Source organism: Eupeodes corollae, chromosome 1 (genome assembly GCF_945859685.1).
Source record: "Eupeodes corollae chromosome 1, idEupCoro1.1, whole genome shotgun sequence".
Classification (NCBI taxonomy): domain Eukaryota; kingdom Metazoa; phylum Arthropoda; class Insecta; order Diptera; family Syrphidae; genus Eupeodes; species Eupeodes corollae.
Window position 1 is genome coordinate 146,760,879 of NC_079147.1, and position 25,585 is coordinate 146,786,463.

Genomic DNA, 25,585 nt, shown 5'->3' on the forward strand with positions numbered 1-25,585 from the left:
AGGAAGGAACATACATTTGTTGGTGTAATAATCCTTTGAAAACTCCTTTGATCCCAAATTGATATCCCTTTAAATTACAAAAAATGTCCAGAAACCCAACAATGAACACATTCATATTCATACCTTCCTTAACTTTTTATTACCAACCATTAAACATTAGAGTGTTTAGCGTACTTTGCGATTAAATTAATACAGAAACCAAATATAAATAAATTTATCAATGGATCTTTTTTATCTATTTTTAATAAAGTAAACAATTTTTATTTATTTTAAAAACAAACTTGAAAAAACTCTCTCTCTTTACTCCGCACTCCTCTTAGCTAAAAAGACAAATCTCCTTCATTCATTTTAATCATTTCAAGATTTTTTATCAAAAGCCCACTCTCAGTGGGAATTTTCATTTTTTTTGTTTTGATAACATAAATTCACAAGTTATCACTACATACTTCAAAATTCATAGCAGGGGAGGGAGATAATAGGCTTGACAATCAAATGTAGGTAAGGTACACTATTATAAAAGCAATCAACCAGTTGGTCAGAACATTCAGTAGTTATTGAGCATTTTATCCAAATGCGTGGAGGACGTTTAGCGCTATTAATATTTTATTGTGTTTGTGCAATTTTATTGCCAACCTCACAATCCTGCCAAGATGTCGAACAACGTTTTAAGTTCCCGAATTCAGAGATCTATATTAGATTGGTGCGTTCACAGAAACTTCAGTATTCCATAATGAAAGGTAAATTATTGATTAACTCAATTTTTATTAACTTAATGATTCTAAATTCAAAATTCTTATATACCCAGGCAGTCAAGTGTTGCAGACAGTAACTTTTGATAATTTCAAGACCGACAAAAATTTCGTTTCGAACGGCAATGGAAGTTTCACATTATCTTCGTCGGATTCCAATATTCTCTTTGAATTGGTCTCCAAGTCTAATCAAGTAACTCACTTAAGAGTTTCCAGGAATTATGTTGCTCGTTCTCAACAACCAATGGATTGCATTGATTTGGACATTGGAAAAACCCATTGGTTCGGTGGTCCTCAAGATCGTCATCAATATTGGCCAGTGGAACGACTTACATTCACCAATTACTCCTATCTCACCAAAGAAGATCATAATGCAGGTGTTGCCGAACGTTATTGGTTAAATTCACGTGGTGTATTCTTCTATGTCGAAGATCAAACACCTTTGTTCATCGAACAGAATTCACCCCGCCATGAAAATCAATTGTGCTTCAGTGCTAAAACCCAATTGCCTTACAGCTCGACCCTGAGGAGTGCTACATTCCGTTATCAAATAGGAATTGGTAGCAATGCCAAGACCGCTCACATGTATGCTGTCAACAATATCCTTGGAAAACCAAACGAACATCCTGACGAACGTATGGTTCAGTATCCAATTTGGTCAACTTGGGCGTTATACAAGGCAGAGATCACCGATGCTATTGTCAGAGATTTCGGGAACAAAATTTTACAGAATAATTTTAAGAATAGTCAACTGGAAATCGATGATGACTGGGAAGATTGTTATGGTGCATTGACTTTCCGCAAAAACAAATTTCCAAATATCAAGCAGCTGACAAATGATCTCAAGGCTCAGGGATTTAGAGTAACTCTGTGGATACATCCTTTCATCAATAAGAACTGTACTGCCCCCTATAATGAGGCACTTCAAAAAGGTTACCTTGTTTTGAATCGTAATGGAAATCCCGATACTCAGTGGTGGAATAGTAAACGCAATGATGCAGCTTATATAGATTTCACTAAGCCCGAAGCAGTTACATGGTATTTGAATAGATTAAAGCGTCTGCAAACCGAAGATGGTATCGATAGTTTCAAATTTGATGCCGGAGAAAGTAGCTGGGTGCCATCAGATCCCGCTCTACAAGGACCCGATGATTTTCTACCAAGTGCTATTACCAGAGACTATGTCAAGGCTGTATCAACATTTGGACCATTGGTTGAAGTGCGTTCAGGACAAGGCACCCAAGATCTACCAATATTCGTTCGAATGATTGACAAAGATTCCGAATGGAATTGGAGCAATGGCCTGGTCACATTGATAACAACTCTGCTGCAGTTAAATATGAATGGTTATCCATTTGTATTGCCCGATATGATTGGAGGCAATGGCTACAATAATAAACCACCATCAAAGGAGCTCTTCATAAGATGGTTGCAGGCAAATGTATTCATGCCAAGTTTACAATTCTCATTTGTTCCATGGAATTTTGATGCAGAGACAATAACCATTAGTCAGAAGTTCTGTGATCTTCATAGTCAATACACCCCGCAGATAATGGAACGATTTAAACTTGTCACACAAACTGGAGAGCCAGTTAATCCACCTTTATGGTGGGTTGATCCTGAAGACAAGGTTGCACAAGGAATTTATGATCGTAAGTATTTGTAGTTTTTCTTTTTTGGCCCAAATACTTGGATTTATTTTGAAATTATTCAACTACCTGAAGATTCTTGGTTTTAATTTCATACAAAACAATACATTGGGCAGGTGTAGACGACATAAGACACTTATAGTTTAGCCAAGTTTCTAGAGACTGAGATGTCCAGCTGTCAACAAAAAATGCAGTACTAACAGTTTTTTTTCGATTTACTTGAAGGAATTATTCTGTAAATTGTGTGTCTGCAAGTAAAAAGTAGTCACGTAAAGTTTTGAAATTAATAGAGAGGTTCAGACAACATTTTCATTCAACTCAATTTTTCGAACGTACATTTTGACGAAGTCAACTAGTTTGTTTTTTCAAGTACCAAAATACATTGTTGTCTAAAAAAAAACACTTCTAAAAGAAGCTACAAGTCCACTACGACTTGTATGTTGTATTACTTATTATTTTCCAATTTGACAATGAACCCTTTTACACAAATCATTTAATAGAATTGTTGAGAAAATAAATAAATTACAGAGTACTAAAGTTCAGACTGCTGAAAAAAATTAATCAGCAGTCATTTTGGCATAAGTGGAATTGGCTTTGGCATAAGTAAAGTTGCCTTAATTGGAAAGCAATTTTTCAGCTGGCCAATCAGATACTAGAAACTAGCCTAACGTTCAAGACGCTTATGTCGTCGTCTGAACCTGTCAATTGATTAAATCGCCTAAGTCTCTCTTTTTGATAGTATCAAGTCAAGTGTCAGATTTCCTCTTTTTCATGGTTCATTATTGAACACAAGATTGTGCATTTTGTTGTCTTCACAAATAATTCAAATTTAATAAAATACTTTTCTTTTTTGCTTATTCTCCCAATAGAATTCCTTTTGGGTGATAAAATCATAGCAGCACCAATTATAGAAGATGGAGGCAGAGCCCGTGATGTATACTTACCAAAAGGCAAATGGAAGGATGGTAATTCAAATACTATTTATCAAGGTCCAATATGGATAATGGATTATCCAGCCCCACTTGATGTCTTACCATATTTCATTCGACAAGATTAATTTAATTTAAATATAAAAATTAATAACAATTATAGGATAAAAAGTTGTTGTATTTTTAAATTGTAAATTTATAAATGTAAAATTCGTGTAAATAAAAAAAAAAATTAAAATATAAAAATTATGAAAAAATGTATGTATCACAGAAATTCTTATTAGTTTTGGCATCACTTATGAAAATTAGCTGTTACTTTTTGAATCATCTAATTCCGACTCCGATGTAAGGACTTCTTTTATATCTTTCAATTCATTTCGATCAGCTTTCAAGGCGAAATGTTCTTCAAATATAAGATTTCTTAGGTGCATGATATTGTCAATGCTGTTAAAGAATAAAAAATAAAGTATAATTTTTAGTGGGAAGTTAAAATGTAAACAAATTCGGTGTAAAAATGTATGAGATTCTGAAAATTTATAAGTTTTTTTAAATGACTCATGATATTTTTCCTAAAACTAACTACAAACCACGAGAGCCATCAGCTAAGATGAAAATGGATAAATTTGATCTAAGTAAGTAAGTAAGTTATTCATTTATTTACATTTCAATACAAAAAATAGAATACAAATTATGAATTTAAGAGCTATGGCTAAGCCGTCAGTCTGGTTGACAATTTTATAAATGTTTATTTTAAAATTTAATTAATTTTTCAATAATCAACAAAAAAAAGAACTAAAGTTTTAAACTTCAAAATCAAATCAAATGGGGTGGCGCAACAGTCTTTTGTGAACCAGGGCCTAGTGACTTACAACTCTCAACCATTCCTGTGTGCGAGTACTGTTGTCAGGAATGGAAGGGACCTACAATTTAAGACCGACTCCGAACGGCTAATTTGAGAAAGCACTTTTTCATGACAAGAATTACTCTTGAAGGATTTGTCAATTCCTCGCAAGAGGCAGTACCCGCGAAAATTATTTTTTTTTTTCTTAAATTAAGGTGGCACAGGTAGGGATTGAACCCAAGACCCCTTGCATGACAGTCCAACGCACTTTTTTTTTTCAAATTCATTTTTAATTTATTTTATCTTAAAGCTAGACAAAAATTCATAAAACTAGCCTAATTATCCATAACTTACAACTAACTTAATGGTCCCATACGGACACTCTAAGTTAAACTATAACGCTTAATACTAATGCCTTTCGGCCCTAAGATCTATTTTACTTCAATTTATATTTTATTTATTTCTGTATTTATTAGAAAATTTTGAAAAAACTAATATCAAGATACTTTTTTTTACTTAAAAACTACTTAAAATAAGGTCCTTAATATAAAACTTAAAACTAACTTAAACTACCTATTCTAAAGGGTGATTTTTTTGAGGTTAGGATTTTCATGCATTAGTATTTGACAGATCACGCGGGATTTCAGACATGGTGTCAAAGAGAAAGATGCTCAGTATGCTTTGACATTTCATCATGAATAGACTTACTAACGAGCAACGCTTGCAAATCATTGAATTTTATTACCAAAATCAGTGTTCGGTTCGAAATGTGTTTCGCGCTTTACGTCCGATTTATGGTCTACATAATCGACCAAGTGAGCAAACAATTAATGCGATTGTGACCAAGTTTCGCACTCAGTTTACTTTATTGGACATTAAACCAACCACACGAATGCGTACAGTGCGTACAGAAGAGAATATTGCGTCTGTTTCTGAGAGTGTTGCTGAAGACCGTGAAATGTCGATTCGTCGCCGTTCGCAGCAATTGGGTTTGTGTTATTCGACCACATGGAAGATTTTACGCAAAGATCTTGGTGTAAAACCGTATAAAATACAGCTCGTGCAAGAACTGAAGCCGAACGATCTGCCACAACGTCGAATTTTCAGTGAATGGGCCCTAGAAAAGTTGGCAGAAAATCCGCTTTTTTATCGACAAATTTTGTTCAGCGATGAGGCTCATTTCTGGTTGAATGGCTACGTAAATAAGCAAAATTGCCGCATTTGGAATGAAGAGCAACCAGAAGCCGTTCAAGAACTGCCCATGCATCCCGAAAAATGCACTGTTTGGTGTGGTTTGTACGCTGGTGGAATCATTGGACCGTATTTTTTCAAAGATGCTGTTGGACGCAACGTTACGGTGAATGGCGATCGCTATCGTTCAATGCTAACAAACTTTTTGTTGCCAAAAATGGAAGAACTGAACTTGGTTGACATGTGGTTTCAACAAGATGGCGCTACATGCCACACAGCTTGCGATTCTATGGCCATTTTGAGGGAAAACTTCGGAGAACAATTCATCTCAAGGAATGGACCGGTAAGTTGACCACCAAGATCATGCGATTTGACGACTTTAGACTATTTTTTGTGGGGCTATGCCAAGTCTAAAGTCTACACAAATAAGCCAGCAACTACTCAAGCTTTGGAAGACAACATTTCCGAAGAAATTCGGGCTATTCCGGCCGAAATGCTCGAAAAAGTTACCCAAAATTGGACTTTCCGAATGGACCACCTAAGACGCAGCCGCGGTCAACATTTAAATGAAATTATCTTCAAAAAGTAAATGTCATGGACCAATCTAACGTTTCAAATAAAGAATCGATGAGATTTTGCAAATTTTATGCGTTTTTTTTTTTTTAAAGTTCTCAAGCTCTTAAAAAATTACCGTTTACCTATAAACTACTCAAAACTAGAACAACCACAGCAGCAAATCTAACTATCTAACATTTTTGTTTTTCATATTTTGTTGTCTATTTTTTTTTATTCTATGTTTTTTTTTTAATGTTCTTTTTTTTTAATTTTTTTTTTTTGTATTTTTTTTTATTGTTTTTTTTTCTATTTCTTTTTGTGCCAACATGCATATTCTACTTAAAACTAAACTCTAAAACTATAAACAAGTATGTAAGCCGGCCAAGGCTTAAAACCCCATCCCGACTACCCAATATCAAGTGCCGATTGAAGCCACCAAAACTAATTCTCCTGCTTCATCCTATCAGTTCGGTCCCGTTCAGACACAGCCCTACTGAACCGAAGGAGCTCCGCTCCGCCTTGTGCCATGACGTCCCGACTGTACGGGAGTCGCCTATCCACGGTTCTTCGTCTAACGTGGTAGATTAACGGAACTGCCAATCTATCCTGTATCAGACCGCATTTGTCTAAAAAGAGGAATGCCTCTGGTGGAATGAACCCGCTCAAGCGTGCACTTTCAAAATACTCGTCGTTCAGATAGAACGCCCCGAAAATTAATTTGTTGGTCGAAGACATAGCTCTTGCAATGTGACCTCGAACGAGTTTTATCACGAAATTGTCAATTGATTCGAGCTCCGTTGTAAAGGACCTCGTTGGAATAGTAATGCACATAAGAAAATTCGGCTGTTCGATATTAGCCGGTACAGCGTCGTAAACACTGCCGCTCGGACACCCGAAACTTCTCCATCTGTCAAGGGGCAACGTTGAACCACACAGGACATCCATAAACAATCATTGGCCGTATGAGGGCCATGTAGCAAATTACCTTCACTCTGGGGTCAAGCCGACTGCTAAAAAACAGCCGTTTCGTCAGAGCGAAGGCTCCTCTGGCCCTGGTCAGAGCAGCATTTATATGTCTGTCGAAATATAAATACTGATCTAACCGAGGTACTTCACTACACTTTTTCTCGCTAATGGCTGCCCACTTAGTCAGAGCCCTATTAATGATTTTTTCGACAACTTTGCTGATGCTCGGAAGAAGACTTATCGACCGAAGATTTGACGGGTTGGAGTTGTCCTTTCCCTTTTTCAGGAGAAGATGAACCACAGCAGTCTTCCAATGCACTGGATAATATGCATTATTCAGTGCATTGTTGAAGAGTGTGGTGTAAATGTCAATTGCTTCCGTCGGTAAATGTCTTAGTACAACGTTGGATATACCACCGACACCTGCTGACTTTTTTATTTTTTATTGAATTGAAGAGGAGTTGAAGCTCAACCTTCGTCACTAACAAGGGACTTGGTCCCGTTTGCTCGGCGATTATGGCATTTGCCAAGGAATCGTCATTGAACCGCATGAAACCGTGGTTCTCAGATCGCCAATGTGTGATATTATTACGGAGGTAAAAGTGATTAAGTAGGGCTCTGTTTTCCAGGTCGTGGTTGGGGCGAATGCTAACATTCACCTTGTACACTTGCTGGAAAGCAGCTCCCACCACCTCCACTTTTTCCTTCGGATCTTCAATTATGTAAAAGTCATCGTCAAAGATGGCTTCCTCTGGATCTATTTGCGCTATCCTGAGTACGTCTCTGTTCTCTTCAGTTCTTTGGAGTTTAAGACACGGAAGGTCATTATCGTTTTTTTTCCTGAATATCTTGTTGATTTTGGGGAACATACTAGGGTCACTCGAATTAACTGACCGGATCTTGCGGTCCCAGTACTTGTTAATTGATAGCCTGTAGTTCTCCTTATTCAACAGATTGACATTTTTTATTGACGACTTCAGTGTCCTAACCTCCAAGCCGTGTGGGTCTGTAAGTCGTCTGTGCAAGTTTTTGAGTCTTGTCAGTAAGCCACTCTTGTGCCTACGTAGTGCGTCAATTGTCGCGTTTCTGTAAGCGTCCATTTGGTCCCGTTCTTTGTACTTTGGGATTGTCCGTTCCATCGTTCGTTTTATTGTTTTTTCCATCTGTTGTAAGTGTTGGTCAATTTCTGTATTTGTCAGGTTTCCATTGTTTGGTGGGGCTATGTCACTCGAACGAAGTTCTCTCACTAGGGCATTGGTGAAACGAGGCCACCGCATCTTACTGTAATTGTAAGAATGCGTTGGAACGTATTCCTCCAACACCACGCGTTCGTTCGGAATCTGCATTACAGCAGCCAGTCCGCAGTGATCACTGTCGTACTCGACTGTCTGTAAGCAGTTTCGAGGGTGATTACCCACTTTGTCTGTAACTGTCAGTCTGGTGTCGTACAGCAAAAGGTCCAGATTGGAGCCGCTTCTTGGATACGATGGCCTTTCAGTAGCCAGCAGGTCGACGCCATATTCAACGCTGTAAAGATTCATCAAATTAAAAAGATGATTACCTCTGGGATTACTATGTTGATTTCCCCAATCTTCATGTTTAGCGTTCAAATCACCGGCCAAAATGAAATAGTTTTCTTCCAAGCTCAGTTTAAGTTCTCTAAAAACAATCTCGAGTTCTGACGCAAAGTAAGTGACCTGCGGAGCTCCAGCCGCATAAGCCGCAATCATATACATCCGCTTCCCTTGAGAGAGAGAGATGCATACAACGCAAACTTAGTCCAACGCACTAACCATCATGCACTAACCATCCTATACTTGTAAACTGTTTTTAAGCAATTGCTTAGGGTTTTCTAGTCACACTCGTTAAGAAGTTGGATATAGTTTCCTGCATAGTTATTGTAGATCTTTACACCCTTAGGCAGGCGATTGTAAAACGTCTAGAATTTAAAATTCCAACATACCATCTGACTTAAAAGCCGATTATGACAGAAAGGGTGAAACTATAAAAATGCATGAGACAACTCGACTTCCCAAATAAACTGGACTATGTAGAATGAACAACACCAATGATGGCTTCGTCTCCTGTAAACGTTAAAAACCCAACAGCAATCAAGGTAGATGAACAAGAATTCGTTGTGAAATCTTTTACTTACATTTGGTTAATAGTTGCCACCGAAATTATTATACCGGGTCCGGCAGAAAAAACCTCCCATATTTTTAGACGTTTATATTTAAAGCTATTTATAGATAAAATGTTAATATTTAAAATAAATAAAAGTTTATAAATACACAGGAATAGTTGAGAGATGTAAGTCACTAGGCCCTTGTTCTTTGTGAACTGTTGCGCCGTTTTATTTTTGTTAGTTCTTAACCCTTAGGAATTCATTCAGCTTGAGTCAAAAGTTTGATGCGCTAGTCTTAATATGGCTGAACCAAGAACACAATATGAATGGGAAATCCAGCCCTATTTTAATCGCACCGCTCAAATTCATCAATTTTTAACCAATAAAGTATCCAAGGGGGTCGGTCATATGAGACATGAAGCTCTTTCAAATTTTTTCTTTTAAGGTCTTAATAAATTTAAGAAATCTACTTTTGGAAAATCGTATAAACACAGACTAATTAAAAGTATTTTTTTTTATAAATTTGGTTAAATTAATTATTGAAAATTGTAGGAAATCATTTTGTATGCCTTTAAAATTGATTTTGGAGATTTGTTTTACCGAATTTCATCATACCGCGTGGAAGAACTTTAAGTGCGGAAGAAAGGTCAAACATAACTGCATACAAAGATTGTGGCCTTTCTGATCATGAAAACGCTAGAAAAATAGGGAGATTCAATACAGTTTTTCATAACTTTTTCAAGTAAGGTGAAGGTTATGGAAAAATTGCCAATAACTCGCAAAACAAAAAGCTTACAACAAGTCAAGTTCGAATGAAATCGGGTGAAGCCATCAAAAACAAGCTGTTTATTTCAAAAATTAAGACCAAACTTTACTTGTCTGTTTCAACCCGACGCGTTTGACAAATTTTAAAAGCTTTGTTTACAAAAAAAATTCAATTTGGATAGCTTAGATGGATTTCAGTCATATTGGAATGACAAACGTCTTCAAACAGAAGTAAGAATGAGGCGCAACTTTGGTGATGATAGCTTAATGATTTGGGCAGCTTTTTCTTCAAATGAAAAGTTTGAAATTGTATTGGTGCCTGGAAGGATGAACTCAGAAATGTATTCTGAGTTTTTAGCATAAGTTATGGTTGAGAGAGCTGAAGAGCTATGCGAACCTGACTTCAGATTCCAGCGGGATGACACTGCTGCTGAGAGACTATGTTTAAGGAGAAACAAATAACATTTCTCGATTGGTCGTCTCGAAGTCCACATTTAAATCGTAAAGAAAATCTAAGTGGAATACTAGCCAGGCGTATTTGTTGATCAAAATATTTTCAAAAAGATCACTTAAAACAGTAATTTTTTATAATTTGTCTTCTAGCTTCAGTTCCAATCTACGGATAAGCAGACTGAAAATGGTAGGAATATTGAAAAAGAAGAAAATACACCAATAAAGGCAAAAAATTATTCATATGAAATTTTGTTTTATTATCCTAGGAAAATAGATACAATTTGTCTTGATTTATGCAACTAAATTTTTGTAGTTTTAATATGTACTAAAAGCTACATTTCATTCCTGTCTAGCACAATTTCTAACATTTCTGCATGAAACGCACCCAAAATCCCTCTTAATTAACTATTATATGCAAGCTCTTAGAAAGAGCATATTTAAAAAGCTGTTGAAATCTTAAATCGTGTATCTGGTTTAATTTAATTTAAAACAACTCACCCAAAACTTCCGCTCTGTTTGAGTTTCTCTTCTTGAAACTTAAGCGATTTCAGTTTCAAAGTATGTGCTTCCTTAGTTGCTCTGGCCCATTGCTGCTTATAGAAGTTCTTTGATTTTTCTATTTCCGAAAACCTTTCTGATTGTTGTCTCTGCTTTGAAAAAAAAAAGAAAATTAATATTACAAAAGATATTAAAATAAAAAAAAAAATACTCTCACCAAATCATCTAACAATCCAACAAATTGTTCTTTTGGAATGTAATTTTTTCTTAATTCTTTAATTTCTTCTTCTAATTGCTTGACTTTCTCCTGCAGCTTTATACACTCATCATTTTTTATATTCTTTTCAATTAATAACTCCTTGCACTTTAAATCATTTAATCGTTTTTCATAATCCACCTCATCTTTGACTCTCCTTGACTTTTCTTCTAGTTCCATAAATTTCACAGTATAACTTTTGTCTAACTCATACTTGGTCCTCTCAAATTGCCGTTCCTCTTCAAGCTGTTTTGATTTTTGGGCACGAACTTGAGCTTGTGTTTTTTCAAGACATTCTGTCATTCGACTGCATTCGTCTAGTTTGTCAGTTAAATTCTTAGCCAATTCTTTTCTCTGACGTTCCCACTCGTTTGATAAATGATTTAAATGCAAAACTTCTTTTCGTTTGAGTTCGATTAAGAATTCACTCATTTGTTTATTCTTCCAGTCTTCTAACTCATTGACAATTTCATAGGCAGCAGGGTTTTCGAATGCAGGCTCTTGCGCTTTTAATTTGTAGCTTACACAAGAATCGGACCTGCTTGACTTGGGATTTTGCTCGTTTCCTTGGTCTACTTGTCTACTTGTAAGACTTTGAATTTGAGCTCCGGTTTGAGACTTCTTGAGATTTACGTCCGTATTTGGGGGAAGTTCAATATAGTCGTCTCTATCGCCCATATCACCCCGTGCTTTTTTATCAATTACTACCGGCAATCGTGGACTTAGAAGTTTCACGGCTGGAATGTATGTCACACAGAAGACATAGTCTACCACAGGTCGAGCAGAAGTTTCGAGAATATCAAAAACTGTCACAAAGGAGAATGATTCTTTCACTTCCCACAGGTCACTTCGTTCCAACAATTCCAGAGAAGATGGCAAAAGATTAACTAACTTGAATGTGTAGTTTCCTATAATATTTTCATTGTAGTACAAATCGATGGGTATGTAGAAAACCCGCCTTAAATAATCCTTTAAACTCTCAAGAGATGATTTGAAATTTATAGTGATCTTTTCGTTGATATTATAAATTCCGTCTGAGTTTTCCACAAGAATCAAGTCCGTAGGACAGCCTAAGATGTCGTAATGAAGGCGAAACACTGGATTTGCAATACCTACAACCAATTCTTCCAGATGCTTGGCATTTTTGAGAGTAATGGTAAGAAAAAATGTATCAACATCTAATGGACTGTTTCCAACTTGTATGCGACATTCATTTTCAAGCAGATTCACGTATATTCCGGCTTGGGACTTCAGCATAAGCGATGTTTCCGTGGGTTTAATATAAATTGAGTCTGAACTTTCGATGGGTTTCTAAAATCAAAATGGAGCTTATTAGTTTTAAAATACTTCCTGTAACACAAATAAAAACGTGATGTAGTGGTTTATTTCTTCGGTAGGATATGCACTTTAAGATACGATGTCTTATTTATTGTGATAGCTTTAAAGTGGATTTGGGATTAAGGTTTAGGTTAAAACCATGGAAGTCCATAGGCATACGGCGAACACCTTCAATTATTCACGATTCCTTCTATAGCATGATATTTGGCACGATAACAATCAAAAATTGTAGACACGCCCACAAAAAACTCCTACTTTGATAAAAATTGAAACATTGATTTTAAGTTTGAAAAATTTGAAAGAACATATTTTGTTTGATTAACTTGATTAACATTTAAAAACAAGATAAATAATAATATTATGTGAAGAGTTGTTTGAACGGGGTCCGATGATAATATGAACATTTTAATATATATATTTGATATTATTGTATATAATATTTAATAATATAATACGAAAGGAACAATAAATTAGCAGCAAAATAAAAGAATACTTTCAAAATTTTACAGCAAAAATCAATCCAAATTCGTCAGGTTAAAAAATGTGGGACGATATAAAATCCTTATCAGCGAATAAAACATTTGTTCAAACATATGTTCAAACGCTTTAAAACAAGGTTATGAAGTTGACTGTGTATATACTGACTTTTCTAAAGCTTTTGACCAACTTAGCCACGAAATTATTTTATTTAAACTCAAAGCTCTTGGTTTCCATAATTTTTTTTGATTGGATCAAATCATACCTTGAAAACGGGAGCGAATCGGAATACAGCTTTTTAAAATCTCGTTTTTAAAAAATCCCGAAAAAAACGTTTTATAAAAATATGAGGAATTCTTCCTCTTCATCAGTTCCTACGCTCGTTGTCAATGACACTCCTTTTGTTAGCTCTTTAGAGAAAGCTAATCTCTTTGCTAGGCAGTTCGGCGCCAATTCTACGCTGCCAGTGAGTGTTATGACTTCGCCTGTACTTGAGCGAGTTAATGATTCTATGGGACCAATTTTTTTCACACTCGTACTGTGGCAAGAGTCCTTAGAGATCTACGCTGACAAAACCACTGCGTAAGCTTTTTCATCTGTCCTACTCCTCAGGTCGCGTTCCGAGATGATGGAAAACTGCATTTATAGAGCCCATCCCCAAAAAAGGCGAATCTTATTCACCCTCGAATTACCGACAGATTGCACTTCCGTCTCTTCTTTCCAAGGTCATGGAAACGCTGATTAATTATCAGCCCAAGAAATATCTTGAAAATCGAAAGCTTCTTAATGACCGGCAGTACGGCTTTCGAAGTAATAGGTCCACTTGTGATCTCATGGTTCATCTCACCGAAGAGTGGAGCAAATCTTCACATCGCTTTGGAAAAGTAAGATTATTGCACTTGATATTTCAAAAGCATTTGATAGGGTTTGGCATCAGGCTCACTTATCGAAAATGTGTGCTTCGGTTTTCATGAAACCCTGCTTCATTGGATTAGTAATTACCTTTCGGACCGTTCAATACAAGTAACATTAAAAATGTTGCAGAATCATTGTGTATTAATCCATCGCAGATTATGCGTGATGTTCAAATGGTAGACATGTGCATTCAAGAGGACACAAGCGTCCACAGGCTTTTCAAAAAGCCCACCTCTGTCTATCAACTCCTACTCTCACCTCCTCGCGGTGAACATCGGGTGCCTAGTACCTCAACTGGAGATTGGGTTCTAACCCCAGTGGAAAGTTGTTGGGGGCAGCAAACGAGAGTGTTTCCACTAAGGCACCTCTCCTTATCCAGACGGCAGCGGACGAATTCTCGAGATGAAATCAATGGTGGCGTCTACAGTTCCAGTAAGGTTGAACTACTTAGTGAACACCTTATAAGGCTTCTTCGACATATTCGGAGGCAAGGCCTATAAGGAGCGGTTTATCCGCCTCCCCGTCCTTAGAGTTATACTAAGGATCTGGCCCTCCAGGTTGGGGGTTGTGCCATCGGGGTGACTTCCTGGCCACGTAAAAAATACCTTAGTTGCAAAGCACCAACGAGCCTCGGATACGGACGGATTCACTGTTGACAGCCCACGCAAACGAAATAAGGAATGTTAGGTCCCTTAAGAGACCACGTGCAGCCGAACAACTAGCGGAAGCCCTAAACTGCTGTAAGGCAATATTACCGCCATTTAAGAAGAGCGATGTGATGGACCGGGCAAACGCAAACTAAAAGACTGCGATGTATACTACGGCGACTGCTACCGAGAACAAAGACAGCGTCTATTTGGGTGTGGATTTGTTGTTGGAACTAGACTCAGGCAAAAAGTCTTGAGTTTCAACATTGTGAGCGAGCGCATCGCGACAATCCGCGTCAAGGCTAAATTCGCCAACATTAGCCTAATATGAGCGCATGCCCCAACAGAGGAGAAAGATGAAGACACCAAAGACATATTTTTTGAGCTCATGGACAAGCCATATGAGCAGTGCCCTGGCTATGACATTAAAATTGTCTTAGGAGATTTTAATGCCAAGCTAAGAAGTGAAGACAATTGGGAGATACAGCCTGCACGACATTACCTCCGACAACGGATTCAGGCTGATCTATTTCGCTGCGGGGCGAGACGTTCTGGTAGCTAGTACGCAGTTCACACAGGAGGACCAGAGCTGCTCGCGAGCTCTGCGAGCAGAAGATGAGAGAGGAACACCAGCTTCTTAGATGAAAAAAAAGAGAGAATGAGAAGCGCGCGATCGAGGAGATAAAGGGGTGCCACAACAGGAATGAGGTTCGCAAATGTTACCAAAAGGTTTAAAAAAAAACATCCCAAGGGTACAAGACACGAACCGAAGCCTGTAAGGACGATCAGGGGAACATCGTAGTGGAACGGCAGTCTATGTTGAGAATATGGAAAGACAACTTCTCCAAATTATATAACGGCGATGACGAACCGAATTCCGTTGTAAGGGAGATAGAACCACTCAACCTCGGCGACGCAGATCAACAATTCCGCCTACCCGACCTTGACGTGTGGGTTTCAAACAGCCACCAACAAGGAAATCCTGGTTTGATGAGGAATGTCTTCAGGCAAATGCAGCCAAACAACAGGCACGCAAAGCGGCGCTGCATAAAAGGACGAGAGCTGCTCGTGAGCTCTATGAGCAGAAGAGGCGAGAGGAACGCCGACTTTTCAGAAGGAAAAAGAGAGGGTATGAGAAGCGTGCGGTCGAAGATGTTGAGAGGTATAAAAGCAGGAATGAGGTTCGAAAGTTTTATGAACAGGTGAAACGAAATTCACATCAGGTACATAAACCTAGAACCGAAGGCTGCAAAGACGAAAGTGGAAACATCATAGTGGAACCGCAGTCAATGCTGAGGATATGGAAGGATCACATCTGCAGACTGTATAACGGCGACGAAGAACTGAATTCCGCTGTCAGGCAGGATGACCTATTCGATATAGACGACGAAAGCTAACAATCCCGTCCTCCCGACTTAGACGAAGTACAGATTGCCATATCTAAGTTGAAGTCTAATAAAGCCGCTATAGCAGATGGCTTGAATGCCGAGCTCTTTAAAGCAGCTGGAGACAAGTTGGTTAGGAGCATGCACCAACTTATCTGTAAGATATGGTCGGAAGAAAACATGCCCGATGAATTGAACCTCAGTATTGTTTGCCCGATGCTGAAAAAAGGAGACCCTCTAAACTACACCAACTATAGAGGAATAAGTCTACTTAACATCGCCTATAAAATCTTCTCTGCCGTAATATGAGAACGTCTAAGGCCTATCGTCAACAACCTGATAGGTCCTTATCAGTGTGGTTTTAGACCAGGAAAGTCCACAGTTGATCAAATATTCACATTACGGCAGATCCTGGAAAAACCCAAGAACACCAAATCGACACCCACAATCTTTTCATCGATTTCAAGGCCGCATATGACAGCATCTACAAGGACGAGCTGTATAGAGCCATGTCTAGTTTTGGCATCCCTACAAAACTCGTCCAGGATGACCATGGAGAAATCACGCAAAGGTTAAAAACAAATTAACAGAACCTTTCGATGTCAAAAAAGGTTTTAGATAAGGTGATGCGCTGTCATGCGACTTTTTTAACATCCCGCTTGAAAGAATAGTGCAGAGCCCACGCGTCAACACTAGAGGCACTATCTTTCAAAAGTCCGTCCAATTACTAGCATATGCTGATGACTTGACATAATCGGAAGAACTCAGCGTGATGTCAATGGGGGTTTTGTGAGTATTGAGGCAGAGGCGGCAAAAACTGGTTTAACGGTTATTGAGGGCAAAACAAAGTACATGCTGTCGTCAAGAAAGGACCTTCAACACCGACGTCTTGGTAGAAACGTCACCATCGAAAGATGTAACTTTGAGGTAGTCAAGGACTTCGTCTACCTAGGCTCCGCTGTAAACGCAGAAAACAACACCAGCGCTTAGATCAAACGCAGAATAACTCTTGCTAACCGCTGTTTCTTTGGACTAAGAAAGCAATTGAGTGGTAAAGTCCTCTCTCGATGGAACAAAGTGTTGCTATATAAGACCCTTATCATCCTCGTCCTGCTATACGGTGTAGAAGCATGAACTATGACAAAAGCGGAAAAAACCATGTTGGGTCCCTTCGAGAGAAAAGTTCTTCGTGTGATCTACGGTCCCGTATGCATCGAAGAGGAGTGGAGGAGAAGATAGAACGACGAGCTGTACGGGCTGTACAACGACGTAGACTTACCCAGAAGGGTAAAAGTCCAACGACGAAGATGGCTGGGTAACATAGAGCGCATGAAAACCAATGCTCCGGCCCGGAAAGTCTTTGAATCCACACACAGGACAGCATAGTAGAGGAAGACCGCGTATCAGTTGGCGCGCACAAGTGGAAGGTAACCTCACCCAACTTGGAGCCCGAAACTGGAGACATCTAGCTAGGGACCGAGCTAGGTGAAGTTTGTTGGGTGAGGCCCTAGTTCACATAGGACTGTAGCGTCACCTTAAGTAAGTAAGTAAGTTAGGAAAGATTAGCTGGAGCTCTTTCGATGTCTACTCTTTGTTTTTCTGCCAGGAATACGAATGCAGATTACTTGGAAATTCAATTTCAAAAGGCCTACAGTACCTAATCGAATTGGGGCGAGGATTGTGCCAGATTATTATTTTACTAGATATCAAACAAAGTGAAACAAAGAATTTTACAAACAGATGATTTATTTGTGTCAAGTCACGAGACGCGTACATACAAGAACTTTGGCCTGAACTTTCATCAAAGCTCTACTAGCTTTGAGTTCTTCAGGCCTAAGAGTTAAAACGACATCCTTTTGTTCAGTTAGTAATCGAGGAAACTTTACATAAGTATATAAAGACATTTCTTATATAATCATTTTGTCTGACTCCGGATAGCAAAGGAACTCTGTCTGAAGTCTTGAATTACTTTATATTAAGAAAATACTTTGGGAGCCTTGATTAGGCTTGTGCATTTTCAGCATGATTTGGGATTGTTATCACATCATGTATTATTGTTGAAGGTGAAGTTCTGAAACAAAACTCTGCTGCGTAAGACAACTAAGCTGTGGACGTAGACTTCCTCAAATGTTTTTTTTTTTTAAGTATTGTTCTTTCTGAAGATTCTTCAAATGGAACCTTTTTAAGACCACTTTCAGACACGCATTGTTTGCTTTGAAAATGTTGGCTTCATGTGAATAACGAAATTAAGGTCGAGCAAATAGATATTGTCGTTGATATTTCTATTCAATTTTGTATACATAACATAATCTAATTGATTAACATCAGTGATGGTGGAACCTAAAACCCGAATCCAAACGGCTTATTAGAGAAAGCACTTTTTATGACAAGTATTACTCTTGGAGGATGTGTCAGTTCCACTCAAAGGAACAGTTCCCGTAGAAAAAAACTTTTAGTTGGCACAGGCAGGAATTAAACCCAAGACCTCTGGCATGACTGACATAAGCAATAACCATCACTCCACGGATACTACTTTTTCCTTAAATAGGTACTTAAAATGCTTTAATGAACTTACAGGATCCATAAAGTCCTCCAACTTCTCGGCTTCGATAAGTTCTTTAGTGGTTATAATAGCTGATAAGTAAATTTCTGGCTTCGAATGCCGCCAATCGTGTGACAAACCACATAGTTTATACCAATGAAGTTTTATCTATTTAAATACATAAGATTCAATATAAGTGACTGGTTGATTTAAAGTTTACAAAACAAAATACTAACCTGAAGATTCTTGGGCGTCTTGACCATTTGTAAAGTGCGCATGGGTAGCAGAATGAATCCAATAGCTTTCCTCGTTTCATTGTCGCTTAGGTTTGTTTTGTGGAAGCATTCAATTTTGATCGGACGATTATCTGTCTTCATTCTAAAAATTATTGATAAGACAATAAAAGATGGATTTTTATTTTGTAAAACAACAAATTATTAATTTACCTTTTCAAATCATCTAACATGCATTCCCAAATGCATTTGCTATTGAATATTGTTACATTTTCTGAATTATGACCAATAATTTCGAATTTAACACCATTTAAAGTAGCAGTTAATATTAAATCATTGTTGTTTATATTCAAACGAATTCCTTTAAAACAATAAAATTTTCTTAAATATATTTTGGTTTTTAAATTTTCAAAATTTTAATCTTACCTTCAATAATGTGTAATACGATGCTATATTCAGTATTATTGTCCATTAAAGAGGTTCAATATAAATTTGTTTTAGTAAAATAATAAGAGATTGTTTAAAAAATATTTTGTTTTTCTGTGTGATAAAATTAGATGTTTTGCTTTTTTTAAGTTGAGGAATGTAAACAAATATCAAAAAAATTGTTTCTGTCATAATTCAAATTTGGATTGTCAAAATATGCTCTTTAACGAAGGTAGTGCGCTCTGGGGGCTATGTAGAGATACATCCAAGTTAAGGGTGTGTTTCTGTTCACTGCTGTTGAACTGTCAACAATATGAACATAGCAAAATATGTTTTACGAATACAGGTTTTTAAAAAAGAGGTTTTATTTTGTTATTAAAACAAGATAAATTATTTATTCTATCATAAAGATAAAATCATGTCATTTTTAGTTGAAAATTATGTCAGCCAAATTCTTCATGACCAATCCATTCATTTGCGGATTTATGCCCTCGATAACTTCGCGAATAATATATTTAAGGTCTTGATTCGATTGTGGAGAAGGTTGCATCTTTCTCTAAATGTGTTTAAGTACAGGATCTTTGTGAAAAATGGTGATCACCTCATTCTCAACTTGACTAATACAAAATTTACATTTTAAAAATATTTTTTGAAAGCTCCAGTTTTCGATATCTTTGTCTTTGAGTGCAGCGGTGGTTTGCGAATCATTCCAACAGACTTAAGACTTCAAAAAATCCCACAAAAAAAAGTCTAAAGGGATTAAGTCACACGATCTTGGTGGCGAGTTCAGGTTGCCTTCGTGCGAGATAACCATACCATGAAAACGCTCTTCCAAAACATGAAATGTCTCTTGAACTTTGTGGCACGTAGCGCTTCACTGTTTCAACCATATGTTATTATATTTTTTCATTTTCTTAAAAGTATGGACCGATGACGGTCCAAAATCCACACCAAATAGTAAGTTTATTTGGACGCATTTGTATCTCGTGAATCTCACGTCGATTGATGTTGTTGCAAATTCGGCAACATTCAAGTATTGATTAATGCAAAAACGGCCTCACCGTTAAAGAAGTATTTTTGGCCAAAGTTTGGATTAACTTCCAACTGCTATAAAATCCAATTAGCGAACATAGGATTCTGTGTATGATCGTTTGATTTGAAGTCCTGATGGGTGAGCTAGATCACCATTTTGTGGCCTGCGTCTAGGTGTTGGCTTATTGTACACCGAGCCGGTGCGTTGGGCATGAATTTCGGCACCAAACGTTGAATAGTTGACGTATTCATTCATGCAAAAAGTGGCCTATCCGTTAAAGATGATTTTTCGGCCGAAATTGGAAATTACTTCCAACTGCTATAAAATCCAATTAGCGAACACAGTATTCTGCGTATGATCATTAGATTTGAAGTCCTGGGTGAGTTAGACCGCCATGTCGTGGCCTGCATCCAGGTGTTGGCGGATTGTTCACTTGGCCATAACGATTTCTCTTTAGTGACTGATTCATACAAATATTGCTTTTTTTTTATTTTTCAACGTTCGACAACCATTGTTGAAAAACATCGGTAGAAGAAATCGTGTGTCCGTCGTTTATATTCAACAAGACAGGCCACAAAAGCAACGATATAAACGTTCTCTGATCGTTGTATAATTGACAATGGCTGCGTTCAATCTCGTGTTTGGATAGAGTATCTTACATAGGTGGATTTTTAGATACCTTGTTGAATGAGTTGGATAGCTGTCAAAAAATAAAAACAGCTTTCAGCTGTTCACAAAAAGCAGAGAAACATTTAAGCTTCGAAGTCAAAATTGTTGTAAGATAAAACATTTAATGGATAAATCTGATAAACTGATTCTTTGAACGATGATGAATTGATAGGTGCGTAATAATTTAATAAATAAGAGATAACCTTAATCTGTAATCTATGTTAAATTTCCTCTAAGCTCAATTTGAATTATATACGATTAATATTTTACTGGCGAAATCTCCGGTTTTAAACGATTTACGTTTAACAGAAAACTATCCTTACAGAAACAGAGGGAAATAGCTTCTTCATCGTCTATTATGCACATAACATCCTCAAATACAACTTCAACTAACCTTTCGTATCTTTTTGTTTACCAACAAATAGAAAAAGCTGATATTAATTTTCAAGTTTCTTGAAATTCAACCATGTGTTGAATCAGCTGTTCTGTAAGATACCTACATACCCCAGAAATTCTTGGATACCTTTGGATTCCTTTTTTGACGTCTCAGCTATTATTTTACACGTAAAAAACTAACAAAAAGGTATCCGGATACCCTATCCGTCTGAGATTGAACGCAGCCAAAAAGATTTAACATCTTCAGACTTTATTTTTGAGAACTACGAGATATATAAATTCTATGCCAATAATCTATAATCGATTCAAGGCCTTAAAAATCGAATTTGCAAAGCTCTGAATATGTATTTTTGCCTTCACAGAGGATTTTCTTTGTGATATGAAATCATTCTAAAGTTTATTTTCAACTACTAAAAAACAACGATCCGCACTAGTACGTTGTTCTTATAGTTAAAAGTTCAAACTAATAAATATTTCAAATAGTAATTTAATACATAATAGTAAGAAATATTGCGAAATCGAGAATAGCTTTAATTTTAATTTTATAAAATAGACAATTTTAAAGAAAATATTAGAAATAAAGTTTACCATAAGTAGCAATTTGGTACATATTCTTCAAGGATTTTGGTAAATAAAGTGTCCCAACTTTGTTGGTGTTCATCAATGATATACAAGAAATGGACAACTAAAAGCCAAATTCACGTTGATGTCTTCTATTTCTTAACGACACTTTTGTGTCAACATGAAACAGTGCTGAACGAGCTAATGTCACCGCAGTCACTAGCCGTATAATCTTACAATGATAGTACTCTATATTTTATATGCAAAGACGACACTAACTCTTCTTAAGGCCATTTGTACACATTGAGAGTTGAAACCAGGACCAAGATCGACTGATCTAAAGTTCGCCACTAAACCGGAATCAGCAGTGAGTGTTTTGTACAAGTGAAAGTCAACCAAACTCGGGTTCAGGATTATTTATACAAAAAACTAAGCATATATGTACATATCTTTTGTCACTGTCACTGCAGTTGATGTTTCCAAGGCTTAGTCAAAATAGTCTGCACGGAATAATTTAACCATATATCCACAAGGTCTCTCCATAATAGAACTGTGATTTTTTTGTGGAAATTACTTCAACTTAAGCCCAGTCATTCGTGATTCTAATAATTTTGTTATAATCGATTCTGCCTCTGAAAATTTGTCCTTGAACTATAGATCGCTTCCAGTTAATAAAACACAGCTTTAAGTTCGCTAAAGAAGAACTTGGCTTTGCAACGTTTTTTAATATCGGTGCTGCGTTAAAAACTTTTTCTATATTTATAATCTGTAAATTAAAATAAAATTATTCAAGAGATCTTTCATTTAAACATACTTGTTGTTTTGATGGTCTTTTTAGCAATACATTTTTATCTTGCTTCGAAAAATGTATTGGGCTGATTTTATTTATACACGAAATATAATGCTGTGTTCAAAACCAAATTTGTAAAGGTAAAATTAAACCAATTTGTCTTTTCACCTCCTATTTCATCTTCTTTAAGTGTAGTAACACCAAATACTAAAAATTGGATTTATTGCACCCTGCAAAAGTGGCTAAAAGTATTCTTTTAGTTGACTTCATTTTACGGCATCATTTGCTTTTGTTACTTTAAATTACTTTTTATTTATTATTTCGATCTTTTAGCTTAGATTTATTTTATCGTTAAATAAACATTAAAGTTATTGGGACTTTGAGACATTTTTGATATTGCTTGAATAAGTAACTACAAGGTGGCTTTGGAAGTCTTATACAAAAAAGTTAAAGCGTACGCAGCTTGAGCTTAAATTTAGTTTCCATACAAAATTCTCTCCTAAACTTAATCAGGCTAAAATGTAGCAAAGCATATTAGCCGAGTGGTATGTAGCTTCGGCTTATATTTCACATTTTTGTTTCATAGTGCAGTTAATGAGCGGACTGCGTAATTGTTCCATGCATTTGTTTTCCAGATAAACTTTGACAGACTATTGGAGGTCGTAGATCAAAGGGAAAAAATCCTCAGAAAATTCGTTTTTACTGAGAAAAAATGATATTATGAATATAAATTTAAATAATTGTATCTATCTGGCAAAATAAATTTAAAAAATATATTTCAGAAATAATGTTCGTTTGAGAAGAAAAGTCTCAAAACGGCCCCTTCTTAAATTTGTCTATGAATTCGTTCAATTGAGTTGGAGAAAAACTGTATTTTCATTTGTGAAAGGGACCAGTCATGAAATACATCATTTGTGTTGTATTTTGTGTTGTGTTTACATAAATTGGATAGTAAGAAGTTATTTCTTGAAGTAAGTCTTTCGGAGCTGAAAAAAGATATACGAAATAAACAAATTTGAGTTGTGACGAGAAAAAGAATAGCGAAGGTCATGGGGCAAGGTTTTTCAATTTAAAACATGTTGGCTACTTTTCAAAAAAACTTAGATGACATTAACCCAGATTTGGGGATCATAAAATTTGTTTGTAAATTAATACAAAATCGTTTTTTGTTGTAAATTAACTTTTGAAGAACAATCATTTTCATTTCGTTTCTACATAACCTTGTACTGTCGAAATGTAACTTAGATTTTAGCTGAAGTTTAGAGAAACAAACGTGAACTAAGTTTTAGTTTTAGATGTGTACCACCTTTAAGATAACAAACATTGTACGAGCTAATTTCGCAATCCTAAAATCTCACGATAGTTTAGGTTTTATATACACATTTTTCATATACAATTTCCAAAAAATTTTGCGGTGGTTAAATATACGAACGCACCTAATATCTTCATCCATGAACGCAACTTAATATCATTCACAATGATTTTTAAGTTAATACACCACCCTGTTTCTTCTGCATAAAAGGCGGTCGACTTCGACTATTTTCCCCAAAAACCCAATCCCAATGAGCGAAAATATATTTTACATTAGTATTAGTTTTTGTTCCGTCTGCTGTTGACTGATTTACAGCGGTATTAGTGTAGGTAAATTTGAATTCGGTTTTGTCGTGCGTGCGAAGCAGCAGTGCTCTTCTTGTAGTTGGTTTTGTTTAATTTTTATGTTCCTTTAATTAAAACAATCCATTAACTTCCTCAGAAGTATCAATTATTGTTCATTTCATAGCTCAAGGCATTTAAATATTTGATCGTGAAAATTCCAAGGTGATTTATAAAAACGTAAAGAATAAAAAGTTCAGATTTGCACAGTAAAATTCTTATTGAAATTGAAAGAAAAAAAAAATAGTTCACAGTGAAGAATTTTCTTTGTACCCTGTCAAAATGTACGAATATGAATTGTTGTCTCTTTCGCGGAAGTGACATATTCTATCTTGTTTATAAGAAGCAACACGATAAAGGAGCACCAATCTTCTCTTATCACTACGGTCAAAGGGGTTATTTCTCTGGTGAAAAATGTGAGTAAGCTAGCATGAATTATCATAATACTCAAAATATACTGTAGAAAGAAGCAACCATATGACGACTGTGTGTACATACACAAAATTCCCCTTTCTTTTGACCCCCTCTAGGTTTTTAACTTTTTGGTAGGCCTATCTCACTCTAACTTACCTTTGGCTTGACATGGATACTTTTATGAAAGAAAGAAAAAATAACTAACAATCTCCTATCACCATCTCCGTCATCCTGATTCTGATTATGGGACATGAACGGACATGGAGAAGAAAAATAATGGCGAGCACTAGGTTTGGACGTAGTTTTGTTCACCGGTAACAAAAATTTACGATTATTCATTGAATTTTATCGAAGAAAAACTTTAAATAACTCTAAAGCCACTACAAACATGCTTTTTAATTAATTACTATAGTGTTTTGTTGGAATTGTTCAAATGTGCTGTGATTTTTGTTAATTTTTCTTTCTGTCGTATGTAGAAAGTTTTTTCTTCCCATCTTAGTTCTGTATTTCTTTTTCTTTTTTTCTCCCGTTCCCGTCGTCGTCGTCTTGTTCGTCTTCGTTGTCCTCGTCGTCGGTACCAGCAGCGTAGTCGTCAGCCCCTTCTACCCGCTAGCCCCGTCAGAAAGAAGTCCTTGTCATTGTCCTGTTTTATTTTTTCTAAGTACTTAATTTTTGCGTCTGTGATCGAATTAAAATCAATAAAGTGACGAGAAATGAGAAAAATTGTGTTTGTGATTAATTCAGACGAAAAAGAGGTAATTTATTAGGATTTTCATAAATTTTGATTGTGACTTGGTTTTTCGTTTTTTTATTTGATTCGATTCGCCCACCACCCCCATAGGTGTCTATGCTAAAGAGCGAAAAGTCTAGATAGTGTGACATAAAATCGATGTCAGGTGTGCGCGGTTAGCTGTCTCTTTTTGTCTGTTACGCATTGCGAAGTGTTTTCTCGTTCTGCGATGGAACCTGTCAGTGTCATTTACATTTACACGAATTTTTGTTGGGTGGGATCGGGATGCGTTCAAGGGCTGCGTTTTAATAGAAAAAGATAAAAATGTGAATATTATTAAATGTAAAGATAAAAGTAAAAGATTAAATTGATGCAGATTTTCTAATTTATATGTTGTAT

At 36.4% G+C, this 25,585-nt stretch overlaps 3 protein-coding genes across 24 annotated transcripts in view; 2 read left to right on the forward strand and 1 right to left on the reverse strand.

Annotated features, from left to right (window-relative positions):
* Positions 1 to 433: 433 nt before the first annotated feature.
* LOC129938389 (myogenesis-regulating glycosidase) lies at positions 434 to 3,588 on the forward strand. The gene is made up of 3 exons (XM_056045919.1): positions 434 to 737; positions 806 to 2,401; positions 3,268 to 3,588. The coding sequence occupies exons 1-3, from the start codon at positions 572 to 574 to the stop codon at positions 3,453 to 3,455; spliced, it is 1,950 nt and encodes a 649-aa protein (XP_055901894.1). The 5' UTR covers positions 434 to 571; the 3' UTR covers positions 3,456 to 3,588.
* A 44-nt stretch (positions 3,589 to 3,632) lies between these two features.
* Positions 3,633 to 19,092, reverse strand: LOC129938388 (uncharacterized). Of its 2 annotated transcripts, none has more exons than XM_056045917.1 (7): positions 18,941 to 19,092; positions 18,728 to 18,875; positions 18,518 to 18,659; positions 18,315 to 18,449; positions 10,939 to 12,288; positions 10,722 to 10,873; positions 3,633 to 3,771 (listed from the first exon to the last, which is right to left on the reverse strand). In XM_056045917.1, exons 1-7 carry the CDS (start codon positions 18,984 to 18,986, stop codon positions 3,633 to 3,635), a joined length of 2,112 nt encoding a protein of 703 aa, XP_055901892.1. In that variant the 5' UTR covers positions 18,987 to 19,092. The 2 variants fall into 2 exon arrangements, with proteins under 2 accessions (XP_055901892.1, XP_055901893.1); XM_056045918.1 differs by having other exon boundaries at positions 10,722 to 10,870; positions 18,941 to 19,090.
* A 4,938-nt stretch (positions 19,093 to 24,030) lies between these two features.
* Positions 24,031 to 25,585, forward strand: part of LOC129940428 (casein kinase I) — a 152,408-nt gene continuing 150,853 nt past the window's right edge. For 5 of the 21 annotated variants that reach the window (XM_056048748.1, XM_056048765.1, XM_056048759.1 and 2 more), the window contains exon 1: positions 24,031 to 24,458. The gene's annotated coding sequence lies outside the window, so the exon portion shown is untranslated. Of the gene's footprint in view, positions 24,459 to 24,717; positions 25,212 to 25,585 lie in introns of those variants that run through there. The other 16 variants (XM_056048751.1, XM_056048752.1, XM_056048767.1 and 13 more) reach the window with 6 other exon arrangements.

What these genes read in the sequence shown, in the direction of transcription:
- LOC129938389 (XM_056045919.1), top strand. Translation starts at nt 572, where the DNA reads ATGCGTGGAGGACGTTTAGCGCTATTAATATTTTATTGTGTTTGTGCA. An exon ending in TCAGTATTCCATAATGAAAG is followed by an intron (nt 738 to 805) that starts GTAAATTATTGA and finishes TTATATACCCAG; the next exon opens with GCAGTCAAGTGTTGCAGACA. An exon ending in TGCACAAGGAATTTATGATC is followed by an intron (nt 2,402 to 3,267) that starts GTAAGTATTTGT and finishes TTCTCCCAATAG; the next exon opens with AATTCCTTTTGGGTGATAAA.
- LOC129938388 (XM_056045917.1), bottom strand. Translation starts at nt 18,986, where the DNA reads ATGGACAATAATACTGAATATAGCATCGTATTACACATTATTGAAG. An exon ending in AGACGCCCAAGAATCTTCAG is followed by an intron (nt 18,450 to 18,517) that starts GTTAGTATTTTG and finishes GTATTTAAATAG; the next exon opens with ATAAAACTTCATTGGTATAA. An exon ending in AAACAGAGCGGAAGTTTTGG is followed by an intron (nt 3,772 to 10,721) that starts GTGAGTTGTTTT and finishes ATTCTTTAACAG; the next exon opens with CATTGACAATATCATGCACC.